Source organism: Humulus lupulus, chromosome 6 (assembly GCF_963169125.1).
Source record: "Humulus lupulus chromosome 6, drHumLupu1.1, whole genome shotgun sequence".
NCBI lineage: Eukaryota > Viridiplantae > Streptophyta > Magnoliopsida > Rosales > Cannabaceae > Humulus > Humulus lupulus.
This window is the reverse complement of record NC_084798.1, coordinates 92,571,622-92,584,798: the sequence shown is the minus strand read 5'-3', so window position 1 is coordinate 92,584,798 and position 13,177 is coordinate 92,571,622. Positions and strand designations below refer to the sequence as shown.

General features: G+C 42.0%; 1 protein-coding gene across 1 annotated transcript; it reads right to left on the bottom strand.

Annotated features, from left to right (window-relative positions):
* Positions 1 to 8,552: 8,552 nt before the first annotated feature.
* On the bottom strand, positions 8,553 to 9,667 carry LOC133784118 (ubiquitin carboxyl-terminal hydrolase 9-like). Its single transcript, XM_062223617.1, has 3 exons — positions 9,584 to 9,667; positions 9,347 to 9,487; positions 8,553 to 8,982 (listed from the first exon to the last, which is right to left on the bottom strand). The coding sequence occupies exons 1-3, from the start codon at positions 9,610 to 9,612 to the stop codon at positions 8,697 to 8,699; spliced, it is 456 nt and encodes a 151-aa protein (XP_062079601.1). The 5' UTR covers positions 9,613 to 9,667; the 3' UTR covers positions 8,553 to 8,696.
* Between the last annotated feature and the right edge of the window lie 3,510 nt (positions 9,668 to 13,177).

Sequence of the window (13,177 nt, the reverse complement as noted above, 5' to 3'; positions counted from 1 at the left end):
AAGGGCTTTAAGGCCAAGGCGTGTCTCATGGAGCCAGGGGTCATGAGGTTGGGGCGTTGTGTGGGGTGGTCATCGTTTAAGGTGACTACCCTTGTATGGACATGCCACTTTTGAAACTTTTTTCATCGTTATCATGTCTATGAGGTTAGCTAATCCTTATAAATGCCATGTGCTCTATTTATTTTTTTCTTTTTCTTATAGCACTATGCTCCCAAGTGGTTGGCGGGATTTATCTCATAAAACACTATAATTATTCTACTCTCATGCACATTTTGGGAAATTTCAATCGACAATGGTGGATATTCCCCCCCAGGTGTGTATGTTGGTGGGAATTACTTGGGTTACATTGTATGTCTGTCTGCCGTCACAACCATTGACATCACGAGCCTTCAGGGCTTGGTGAATCTTCATAGTAGGATGTTATAGCATTCTCTAGTCTCCTAGAGTGTTCATGGGTATCATCAGGTGGTCATGCCCATCTTCCATTCGGATGTACTTCAAAGTCCTTTCATAGAACTCGCCCATGTCCTCTATTTCTCTCTTGAGCATACTATTCCAAATTTTTCTCTTCGGATGTACCCATGCGGTGATGGCAAATTTTAGCTCATCCTTACATAACTTTCCCACTTTAGCTACCTCTACATAGGCGATGCTCATGGTAGGTGTCGTGTTGTCATGGAAGGCGTGGTATTGTTGAAGGAATTCCCCTGCGAGTTTCCTCCATGAGGAAATTTTCCCTAGGCCTAGGTTTCTGAACCACTTGTAGGTAGCTCCTCTTACTGTGATTGAAAAAAAAAATTGGCATCTAGCCTATGCAGAGACTCCTTTAAATTTCATCAAGCCATTAAAGACATCCAAGTGAAATTTTGGGTCTGTTATGTCTTCATAGGTGTCATGCATGGGTATTTGAAGTGGGATGGGGGAGGTTCTACTTAGATCTCTCTCGAAAGTGGAGATTCTTCATCAAACTCATTGTCACCTAGCTTTCCTCCTAACACAGCCGCTATCATGCTTCTAAGATCATTCATTTCTGTGTATAGCTTCTTCCTCATCCTGTTTTATGAGTTCATAAGGTCATTGGTGGGCAGAGCTTGTGTTTTATTCTTCTTCATGAAAGAAGCTTTAGGGACCTTCTCTCCCTTTACTCCAACTTATCTTAGTTGGGACATGTATCCCTCATCCATTTGTGTATCTTTGGAGGTGGAGGTGTTCACACCATGTGTTCGCTCCCATTTTCTTGACCGCGTCTTTGGCATGGAACCTCCATGGTGCTCTGAACGTGGGGAAGTGCTCCTTGAAAGTTGGGTTCTTCCACCATCGATCGGGAAGATTGTTTCCTTTCTTCTGTAATTCTCCCCTAGGTAGTTTTTCTCACTGGCCGACAAGTTGAGGGTCCAAGACTACATCGACCAGAGTGGGGAACTGTAGACAGCCTAGGCTGAGGCGACATCTCTAAATTCTTGCCAGGAGCAATAGGTGGTGCCAGAGGAGCCACAGAGGGTGGTATTGTTGGAAAAACAATCAGAGTGCGCAACGAAATAGTATGGTGGGCCCAGTTGATAAACATCAAAAAAATTTCCACTTCTCATATAAGTAGTTTAAATGTTCAAGTATACATACATGAACCATTAATATGCAATATCATTAATCATGCAACATATATACACACACATACTTATATATTATATGCACATGTATACAAATATTCAAAGACAAAAATATTTACCTCTTGAAGCCTATCAAGAGTCCGTGAGTCTTTTCGTATAAATAATGATCTTCTTATCCAAATATTTGAGTACTCAGACCACAATCTTCTGGAGTGTTCTCTACACCTCAAGATGTGGGTGGGCACATAGAGAACAAGGGTTTGTAATTTAGAAATAACAAGTTTATCTCAACACATGAGTACTTGGGTTATGGCTTGAGAAATATTGGAATAATAAGAGAAGAAGATGAAGAATTTCTTGTCTGACAATTTTCTGAAACTCTTCTGAATCACCATTGTTTTTCTCTTATTATCACATAATATATAGATTATATATTAAATTATTATTATTCATAATAATATAATACAATCATAATGATTATCTGAATTCATTTACGTAATATCTAACTTACCAAATCTGAAAAAAAATTATTTTTAATTTATTAATTCATTAAATAAAATAAAATAATATTGATACTTTATCACTATCATATACATGCATGGCACAGTCCTTAGATTGTGTCATGCGTGTGGCACTATTCCCTTTCAGGGAATATTGTATTTTTCCTATTTGATTTTATTTATTTAATTAATTAAATAAATCCTTCCCATAAAATATGGTATTATCTTTTTAACGACCTAAAAAGCACATTTATGGAACTTCCGTTGTGCACCAGTATCCTCCGTACCCTTCGGTGAGTGAGCTGCACGGTTACCACCAGGGGGTCATTGTGTGTGAATTGAATGTGGCTAGCATCCTCTTTCGTGAAAATGATAGGTTGTTTTTCCAACTATTGTTGTTTCGATAACCGCTTCTCTGGAATAAACTTGACACCGTTATGAGTTTTGAAATCATTAATATACCTCTTTTGGGCCCCGCTGCTCATGCCCCCCAAATGAGATCCTCCGACAATAGTAGTTATATCTCCTCCTACTATCGGGGGAAGGTCGACCTAATTCATCTGAGCTCCTGGATGTCCTGTCGTGGCTTCCTGAGATGGTTAAGGATTCTGCCTAGCCGGTTGATTAGGGACTACCTGATTTCGGGTGTACTGAGCAAATAATCCAGCATGAATGAGAATCTCAATCTCATCCTTTAGCTATCGGCAGTCATAGGTGTTATGAACGATGTCATTGTGGAATTGGCAAAACTTTGAGGGGTCTTTCTTGGCCCTTTGATGCCTTAAAGGTTCTGGCTTCTTCCACGGGAGGCAATTAGAATTTTCTAGGAAGATATGTTCCTGGGTGTTCATTAGGACGGTGTAGGTGGCATAGACAAGCTTGAATTTCTCCACAGACTTGTTCTTCTTCATCCCGCTTTGGTCGCCCTCACCATTCCCTTTCCTCTTGTTGTTTCCCACTTGGTTATTGTGGATGCCAAAACATCCACCAAGAAAAAAATCCCCAGTAAATGGTTAAAATACGCACTTAGTCACATTATCAGGCTCAGACCTGTAAGTCTTGTGAAACTGGGAGATTATCCCAAGGGAAGCATCACCTTGTGGGCTGTGAAGTATGGCCTTGTTAGGCTAGGAGGCCAAGCTACGAGTCACAAGGGGCCAGGCGCATCAAGGGCCTCGCGCCATGCACCCCTCGACCACGCACAAGGGTCTCACTATGCGAGGCTGCCCTTCCCCTGCATGCGAGGCTACCCTTCCCCCGCATGCGCCTGCCAAGGCCACAAGGGTCTCACTATGGGAGGCTACCCTTCCCCCACATGCGCCTGCCAAGGCCACAAGGGTCCCACTATGGGAGGCTGCCCTTCCCCCGCATGCGCCTGCCAAGGCCACAAGGGTCTCACTATGGGAGGCTACCCTTCCCCCGCATGCGAGGCTACCCTTCCCCCGCATGCGCCTGCCAAGGCCACAAGGGTCCCACTATGCGAGGCTGCCCTTCCCCCGCATGCGAGGCTACCCTTCCCCCGCATGCGAGGCTACCCTTCCCTCGCATGCGCCTGCCAAGGCCACAAGGGTCTCACTATACGAGGCTGCCCTCACCCGCGCGCCTTGCGACCTAGATGCGCGCCAATGCCTCGCACAGCAAGACACACCTCACCATGCTCATGTGCATCTCGCGAGGTATGACCACACTAAGGAGCCTCGTACCACCATCGTCTTGTGGCCCTCATGCAACCCCATCACCCCTTGTGAGACCCATGTCCGAGCCTCGTGAATGCCCGGGTCATACATGGGTACTCACTTAGGCACCAAGGTTCTTGTCTTGTGAGATCCATCCCCATTCCTCGTGAATGCCCAAGTCATGCCTGGATACTCGCTTAGGAACCAAGGATCTTGCCTTGTGAGACCCATCCCCAAGCCTCATACATGCCTATTTCCAGGCCTCCTACTTGGAGGTAAGGACGGGATAAAAGAAGTATGGATCGACACTTACTAAAATATAAAGAAACCTAGAGAAGATATTTAGGTAAAGGGGACCACTAGGGATGAGATAAATATACGAGCACGGGATGTAAAACCCTGAAAAAGGAAAAAGGCATGACTCTGACATCTGTGTCGTACAAGTAGTGGAGGTACGGATTTGTACAAAGAGTGGAAGCACTACATGCATACCTCTGACTATGTACCAGGCCGACACCATAACCTTCTGCTCCACCACGACCTGTGCCACTACCCTGACAATGTACCTCTGTACAATCTTGTCCCCTGGGACCACAGTGTATGGGGAGCCATTAGAGCTCCAGTATAAATAGGTCATCACCCCTTCAGAAAGGGGGTTGGAAAATTGATTGTATGCTAAGGCTGTTAAGTAATATACAATTTCGACTCCATTGCAGTTCTACACATTTACTCTTTCAAGTTTTCTCCATCTTCTTCTGAGATACCTTTGGCAATATAGTCTTAGTTTTCTAACCTTATATCGTTGACGAGATTTCACCGTCAACAGTTAGGCGCCGTCTGTGGGAAGAACAAGCATCAAGCCAGTGTTCTTTCATCATTTCCAACAAAGAAAGATGCTAAGACGTTCAAAACGCCTACGACAAATACAAGAGCTTGACGTTCACCGAGACGAAGTAGAGCGAAGGGCCTCCGAGAAAGATCCCCCTCCGCCCGAGCATGGAGGTGGGCCAGAAGAACCTCTTCCCCCAGGGGAGGAGAGGGAAGCATCGTCCCCAGCTATCCAGCCCGACGAAGGTCATTCAGAGCAACTAGTGTATCCACTTAACCGGCCCTGGTTGACCCCATGCTCAGGCCACCAGGACCCCGGTCCCTCGACGCACTGGCCACGCAAGGGTCCCGGGGTACGGTCGGTAAGTGCCAGCTCAAGGATGCGTTTCTACAAGGATGAGATTCATGAGTTGCATAAAAAGACTCGAAGGCTGGAAACCATGATAGAGAACATGCAGGAGGTTTTAGACGACCTACTGCAAGGGAAGTCAAGCATACCCCTCCCTAAGCGTAAAGGGAAGGGGCATGAAAAAGGGGAAAGCACCGTCCCTGTAGACGATGGGAGGACCCAACTTTCCACCAGCAAAACCCCCCAGGCAAAGTACCAGGGGGGACCTAGGGCAACGAAATGTCCCCAGGAGCAAAGGCGGAGGGAAGGTGATGGTCGTAAGAACGAGGCTGAAGTCCCCTCAAAAGAAGCACCCCCTGGCCTAAGAAAAGATCCCCATGGAGAGAGGTCAGAAGTAAGAGATGTACCCCCCGTGGTTCCCCCAAGGGACACAACCAAGGCAAGGGATCAACCAGTGAACTCGCAAAACTCCTTATGCAAAAAGAGGAGAGGACTAGACACCAAAATGCGAAGCCCTCAAGGCAAGATCACCACTGCACTTGGGGGGCACATGGATGACGAAGAATTTGACCGTGATTCACCCTTCACAAGGGAGATTCAGGCTGAGCAAATGCCCACTGGCTTAAGAGAACCTCGCATGACTCCGTACGAGGGTACTACAGACCCAAAATATCACTTAGACTCCTTCAATAACTTGATGAGGTTAAGAGGGGTCAACAACAGGGAAAAGTGTCATTTCTTCGTCATTACGCTTAAAGGAGTGGCGTACAAGTGGTTCAAGAGGTTAAGGCCAAGAATAATCAAATCATGGCAGCAACTCTCTGATGAATTCCTGCAGCAGTACCATGCAGCCTATGATTACGTCATGCAACCTACCAACCTCGCTAACATAAAACAAGGCGAGGATGAAAGTCTGAAGGAATACGTCCATAGGTTCAGTATGGAGGCAACAAAGGTGGGAGGTTTAACCAAAGCAGAGCTCAAGATGGCTATTACAGCCGGAGTTCGTCCAGGAAGCAAGTTATTGGGAAGCATGCTCAAAAGAGAAGTTTCGAATTTGGATGACTTCTTCGAGAAAGCACAGAAGTACATACGTGTGGAAGAGGGCCATAAGAACTTATGTGTCGAAGAAAGCGAACCTTCCTCCAGTGGCCATACTACCAATACATCTGGAGATTCCATATAGAAGGGGGCATCATGCTAGAGGGGTTGTTGACTATGTTTGAAATCGAATGAAGACCCTCTAGCCATGAAAGTCCCCACCCGAGAGGAAATCACCTCAAAAGCAAACGCCTCCAAAAGGGGTCTCCGAAGTAGACACCTCCAAAAAGGGTCTCCAAAGTAGATGCCTCCAAAAGGGGTATCCGAAGTAGACACCTCCAAAAAGGGTCTCCAAAGTATACGCCTCCGAAAAGGGTCTCCAAAGTAGACGCTATCAAAAAGGGTCTCAAAGTACACGCTTCCAAAAAGGGTCTCAAAGAAGACGCTTGCAAAAAGGGTCTCAAAGAAGACGCTTGCAAAAATAGTACTATGCCTAATGACGAGAAGGACGCTTCACGCAAGATATAATAAGAGCGCGCAAAAATATATAAAAGGATAACTAGAACCCAAGGGGTCAATATATCCTTATAGGTGCAACCAAGGTGCACCAAAGAGAGACCTACAGAACCCTCTTTCGAGTGGGTGCCAAAGGACCTCGAACATGATAAATATAAAAAAAAAAAAAGGAGGAAGAGAAGAGTCTACAAGAATGCCTAAAGGCCTCCCTATAGACTAGGGGGCAAGTGTGGATGCCAAAAATCCACCAAGAAAAAAATCCCCAGTAAATGGTTAAAATACGCACTAAGTCACATTATCAGGCTCAGACCTGTAAGTCTTGTGAAACCGGGAGATTATCCCAAGGGAAACATCACCTTGTGGGCTGTGAAGTATGGCCTTGTTAGGCTAGGAGGCCAAGCTACGGGTCACAAGGGGCCAGGCGCATCAAGGGCCTCGCGCCATGCACCCCTCGACCACGCACAAGGGTCTCACTATGCGAGGCTGCCCTTCCCCCGCATGCGAGGCTACCCTTCCCCTGCATGCGCCTCCCAAGGCCACAAGGGTCTCACTATGGGAGGCTACCCTTCCCCCGCATGCGAGGCTACCCTTCCCCCGCATGCGCCTGCCAAGGCCACAAGGGTCCCACTATGCGAGGCTGCCCTTCCCCCGCATGCGAGGCTACCCTTCCCCTGCCTGCGCCTGCCAAGGCCACAAGGGTCTCACTATGGGAGGCTACCCTTCCCCCGCATGCGCCTGCCAAGGCCACAAGGGTCCCACTATGCGAGGCTGCCCTTCCCCCGCATGCGAGGCTACCCTTCCCCCGCATGCGCCTGCCAAGGCCACAAGAGTCTCACTATGCGAGGCTGCCCTTCCCTCGCATGCGAGGCTACCCTTCCCCCGCATGCGCTTGCCAAGGCCACAAGGGTCTCACTATGCGAGGCTGCCCTTCCCCCGCATGCGAGGCTACTCTTCCCCCGCATGCACCTGCCAAGGCCACAAGGGACCCACTATGCGAGGCTGCCCTTCCCCCGCATGCGAGGCTACCCTTCCCCCGCATGTGCCTGCCAAGGCCACAAGGGTCTCACTATGCGAGGCTGCCCTTCCCCCGCATGCGAGGCTACCCTTCCCCCGCATACGCCTGCCAAGGCCACAAGGGTCTCACTATGCGAGGCTGCCCTTCCCCCACATGTGAGGCTACCCTTCCCCTGCATGCGCCTGCCATGGCCACAAGGGTCTCACTATGCGAGGCTTCCCTCACCCGCACGCCTCGCGACCCAGATGCGCGCCAATGCCTCGCACAGCAAGACACACCTCACCATGCTCATGTACGTCTCGCGAGGTATGACCACACTAAGGAGCCTCGTACCACCATCCTCTTGTGGCCCTCATGCAACCCCATAACCCCTTGTGAGACCCATGTCCGAGCCTCGTGAATGCCCGGGTCATACATGGGTACTCACTTAGGCACCAAGGGTCTTGCCTTGTGAGACCCATCCCCATTCCTCGTGAATGCCCAAGTCATGCCTGGATACTCGCTTAGGCATCAAGGATCTTGCCTTGTGAGACCCATCACTACAAGAAAAAATGCTTTTAATAACACCAAAAATGTGTTATCAAAACCTACGATAACACTTTCTGATGTGTTAAGACAGACTATGTTATCGTAGGTCAGGGTACTTTACATAACACTTTATCATTGTTATACAGATGTGTTATTGTACTGCAACGATAACACAATTTCTGTGTTATTTTAATATATAGATAAGTGTTGAATTATGTTATTTATAGTCGATACTATAACACTTTTTTTGTGTTATACTACACTTTAGTATAACACATTATTTGTGTTATATAATGAAGTTTCCATAACATAATTCTTTGCATAAAAAGTGTTATTGTAATATATATTATAACTCAATTTTCGTATTATTGTTATATTTATATATATTTAAATTCTCATTATATATTTTATTTATATTACACTAATTTATTCTATTATATTTTAATTTTTTTTATATATTTAAAATTAGCTTTTTAATATATACTAGCATCATCAAATGAACTTGATTTTCAAATAACAAAAAGTAAGAACATTCTACATTGAATTAACAATCCACAATTTAGTTTAAAACATGCAACACTGTCATCAACAACAAAATATTCTTTAAGTATTCAAGGAGTCTAAAATTTACTACTTTCAACACAGAAATAACGCTTCGCTAGATTTTTCCTCTACTTCTGCATCATCCATTGACAGGTTCTTAGAATTGTAGCGGTTTGATGGTTCTTCAATAACCTCTTTTTCAAATCCATTTTCCTTACCATTCTCGAGCTTAACTGAAGGACGCGTTCTCTTCAAAGGTGACAACAATCTAGTAACAACGGCTTCAACATTGGCTCCACATATTGGCTCTTTTAAATAAGTAACAAAAGGGGTACCGATAAGCTTTCCTTGACAACCCTTAACACTGTCTGACGGGCACCTGAAAAATCCAACTATCTAAGTTAGGAAATCCAGCAGAAGTCTAACAAGCAGTCTGCATAGATGATCCAAGACATAAAATGACTAGGATACAAAAAATTAAAACACATATTTCTCAAAAGCAGGTAATATAGCCAGTATTATCCAGTCAACACTTGACTTGGAGCGCTTGAACTTTATTCATACGGACTTCAGCTTCTTAATGAACAAGTAGCCAATAATTATTTTAATTAATACTATAATCCCCTTCTGAAATTACTTAGTTAAAGCTATTTTTCAATAGATGGATTGGCAACACCAGTTTGTACATCACATGTTTACCAGTGCTATTTACCAATTACATAAGGATAGGGATGCAAGCTTACTTTTCATGTGGTCGATGAATTATTTCAACTCTGGATCTTCCCACGACGTTTTTAGAAAGTCTATAAGTGGTCATCCTCCTTAATTGGAGCCAATAGCTCTGAGGGGTTTTCCAAATATCGAAAAATCTTATGTTCATAAACCTGGCAATCGAAATTACAGTTACTCAACCACTAGAACTAATATTAAGGGAATAAATAAAATAAATTGTAGCAGATATCAATGGAAACCAAATTTACCTCTGCAAGCAGAAGAATCTCATCAGCATTCAAGCTACAAGCAACAAGCATTACTTTGTTGTTCACTAAGATCTTTACAGCAACCTTGCTTTAGCAAACTAACAGTGTATAGCATAGGAAGACCACTTCCATCGTCGTAAAACAGAGTCACGGTTATTTGCCGAGTTGCAGTTGAAGGTAGCGGCAACGACAAATACATGAAGGGATCAAAAGTGATTGAAATCTTTCCACATGCTGGGCAAACCAGTGTCGACTTATATTGACCCTGACCATTAACATATAAACATTGTAAGAGAAGAAAATACTTTTGTACTAGTACAGGAAAAATTATAGAGGTATGTTGACTTACAAGACCCAGTCTTGGATACTTGCCTAAAATATGCCAAAAGGTACCTAACATAGTGACATGGTGTGCTCAAAATATAATGATATATTATTATGGCCAATTTACCGTTAAAGAGGGTGACACAATTCAATATAAGCAATCACTTGTCATGGTTGTTTCAGACATTGTGAAAGGTAAAATCAGACTTGATGGCTATGAAGGAATGGAAATAATGGCCAAAAAAAATTTCAATAATGTAAACCAAAAAATAAGATGTAATACTCTGTTTTGTCTTTAGAAAACATAGCCCCCCAAAAAAACTCAGCAATGAAGGCTGGAAATAGACAAAAATCAGCAACAAGGACTTTGAAGAAACTAACCTAGAATAGAGCCAAGCTCTGACACATGACTCATTCAGATCTCTCTAAGTGTCTCTGTCTAATTGTAAATACATGATATGTGTGCATGCTATGCAGAAATGTAGATCATGTTAGGCTAATTCTAGTTAAAACCTGGTTCATGTCAACAACAGCTGCATATCTTCCAACTAACAGTGAAAATATACTAATCAATTTAATTGATGAAGAACAGAGAAATAACAGTTTTTACAGCACAAAAACTACAAAAAATCATAATTAAAATGCAATGAAATAAATCCAATATGTTAATAATACTCTGGAACTTTGACTCTTTTATCTATGAAAGAGAGCTAAGTAAAACATCCAATTATAGCACCTAGAATCTTAATCAACAAGAATGTGCAGATTTTTTTATAAAATAAACAGGGCTTATAATCAATAACCAAAATAGAGTGTTAGTGGCACCACACATATGAGAACATAATTTATAAGCAAGAAAGTTTCATGCACCTTTAAACAAAAATACAAATTTCAAGCCATGCTAAGTCAAGGTAATTTCAGCAGCAAAAAAAATTGTCAAGCTTGAGAATAAATTGAATCAATATCATAACATATCTATATGACTGTTCTGCAGATGCTGTAATCTTCAATAGGAACATAACATAGTAAACACATCACCATCTTTGTCCATCAATATAGAATTTTATAAAACCATGAGCAAATACATGAATGTACAAGGAAATTGGAAACCAAAAAAAGAAAAAGAGGAAAAAGATTAGCATCACTGTCCATGACATGTCTATGAGATAATTTACCTATATGTGTTAATTTTGAATTAAGATTGAATATTAGAAGATACATAAAAAAAACTCCATACAAAAACAAACCATATAAAATGAAGTGGAAAAGGTACTGGGAAACTAAATCTTCAACATAGCATACCAAATTTCTGTTGTTAGCATAGTGTGAAAGCTTTCCATCACGAGCTGAATAAATTAGCTTCAAACTTCCTGGTCCAACTTCTATAGTGTTGTCTATACTTTCTTCTGACCTGTACACAGAAGAAATGGCTACACTAGAGCCTGTAAAGTAGATCAATAATTAGATTATCAGGTCTAAGTTGGAGAGCTCTTATATGTAACACCTTAAACATTACAATATGGCCAACCTGTTTGTTTAGTGGTAGAAATTATGTAAGTGCTGAAACCAATTGGCGGTACTGACACTGTAAATGCAAGCCAATATTTAATTGTTTCTCTCGGAGATTCACCCAAATATGCTCTCACATAATAATTTCTAACACTAAATGTGGCATTCAATATAGGTAGAAGCTGGACTTCAACTTTCTTCCCACTAGAATCCTGAACACTAATTCTGTCAGTGGAAACCTACATAAAATTTCAGTTGCAAAGCCATTAGTAAACATGAATAAGTTAATATATACAACCTTAAATTTTTTGCAGTTTTCTCCAAGTCAATGATGGTTACTTCTTAAATTAAGAAAGTGTTTGACACAGATAGACATAGCGTTCTGTCCTCAAGTGTTCAATATTGGAACTCTTTTTAGTTGAAAGTGTGTAATAGAAATCATCAGTTCAAGTAGACCTTTTCAAATTTATGTTGATCAGCATATGAAGTACAGTTTAGCTACTTACAGGAATTCGTATTACTTCTTCTCTCTTCCACCCCAGGGAATTGTAGATGACAACGACCTAGCAAGAAAATACATGATGATAAGATGACATAAAAAAGGGAATTCTCTGATACTCAATTGAGTTGGATATTACAACTTACAAGTAAAAATGTACTTACCAAACTTTTCCCATCAGATAGGACAGCTTCTGATGGAGGACAATAACTTATGTTAAGAAGAGGACACTGCCAAGAAAAGCCAAAACATAAAACCGAATTGATGTACACTCTGTTACTGAGAAAAGTGTAATAATAATGGTGCTGAAGATTGAAGTTAGAGGTGCTTAAATAAATGCATCAACATTATAAAAGCCTAAACCAATCCATTTTGAAAAAAAAAGCTAATAAAGAAAAGTTCAATTTACTCCGTTTCATGCCTCAATGGCATGTAGGTTCCCAAATTTCAATTGACTAAGATGCCTCATGCAACATGGGAAATGAAATAAAACCATTTATGCCCTATTTGTATATGACCAAAAAACGGGTTCCAGTAGCAGGGTAAAAGAAAGAGTACATAAGGTCAAAACTCACAAGTGAGAAGGAAAATATTGTAAACCTAATGACAACTTGCCTGTTGAAAGTTTTCAATTCCAGAGCTTGAATCTGGTTGTGTCAAGTATGCTAAAGAAGAAGCATAGCACTAAGGAATGCAACAGCTACATTACAGGGCTATTTTCTATTCTTATAAGAAAGGAGAGGACCAAAATACTAGTTACAAAGACCCGTTACCAATTAGAAATAATATGAGCATCCTATGCAAAAATTAGTAGTTTCCTTATTTAAATGATTTGTAGCTATCTTTGTGATTTGTTGTTTATTCTGTAATTAAGAAGATTAAGTGTGTAAACTGTATAAATATGCTTGTGTTTACCAATTGAAATATATAGAAAAGGAAAATACAATTTCTCTTACAATATCTATTCTCACTTATAGGAAAAACACACATCAATGTGCAATTAAATACATATAAACTTTTATATTATAAAATCAACTTTTGGTTTATTGTACAAACAGAATTGGGGCATCATATACTTCTAAAATTAACTGTCAAAAGTGTTGAGATTATTCATGATTTGACTACGGCAATGCATCATTAGAAAGAAGAAAATGCACCTTTGAAATAAGAACTCCAAGACTCCGATGAATTCCAGAACATTGCATGCATATAAATATTCCAAGTATCACACTAGCCCATCGTGGTGCCCTGAAGAAGTATAC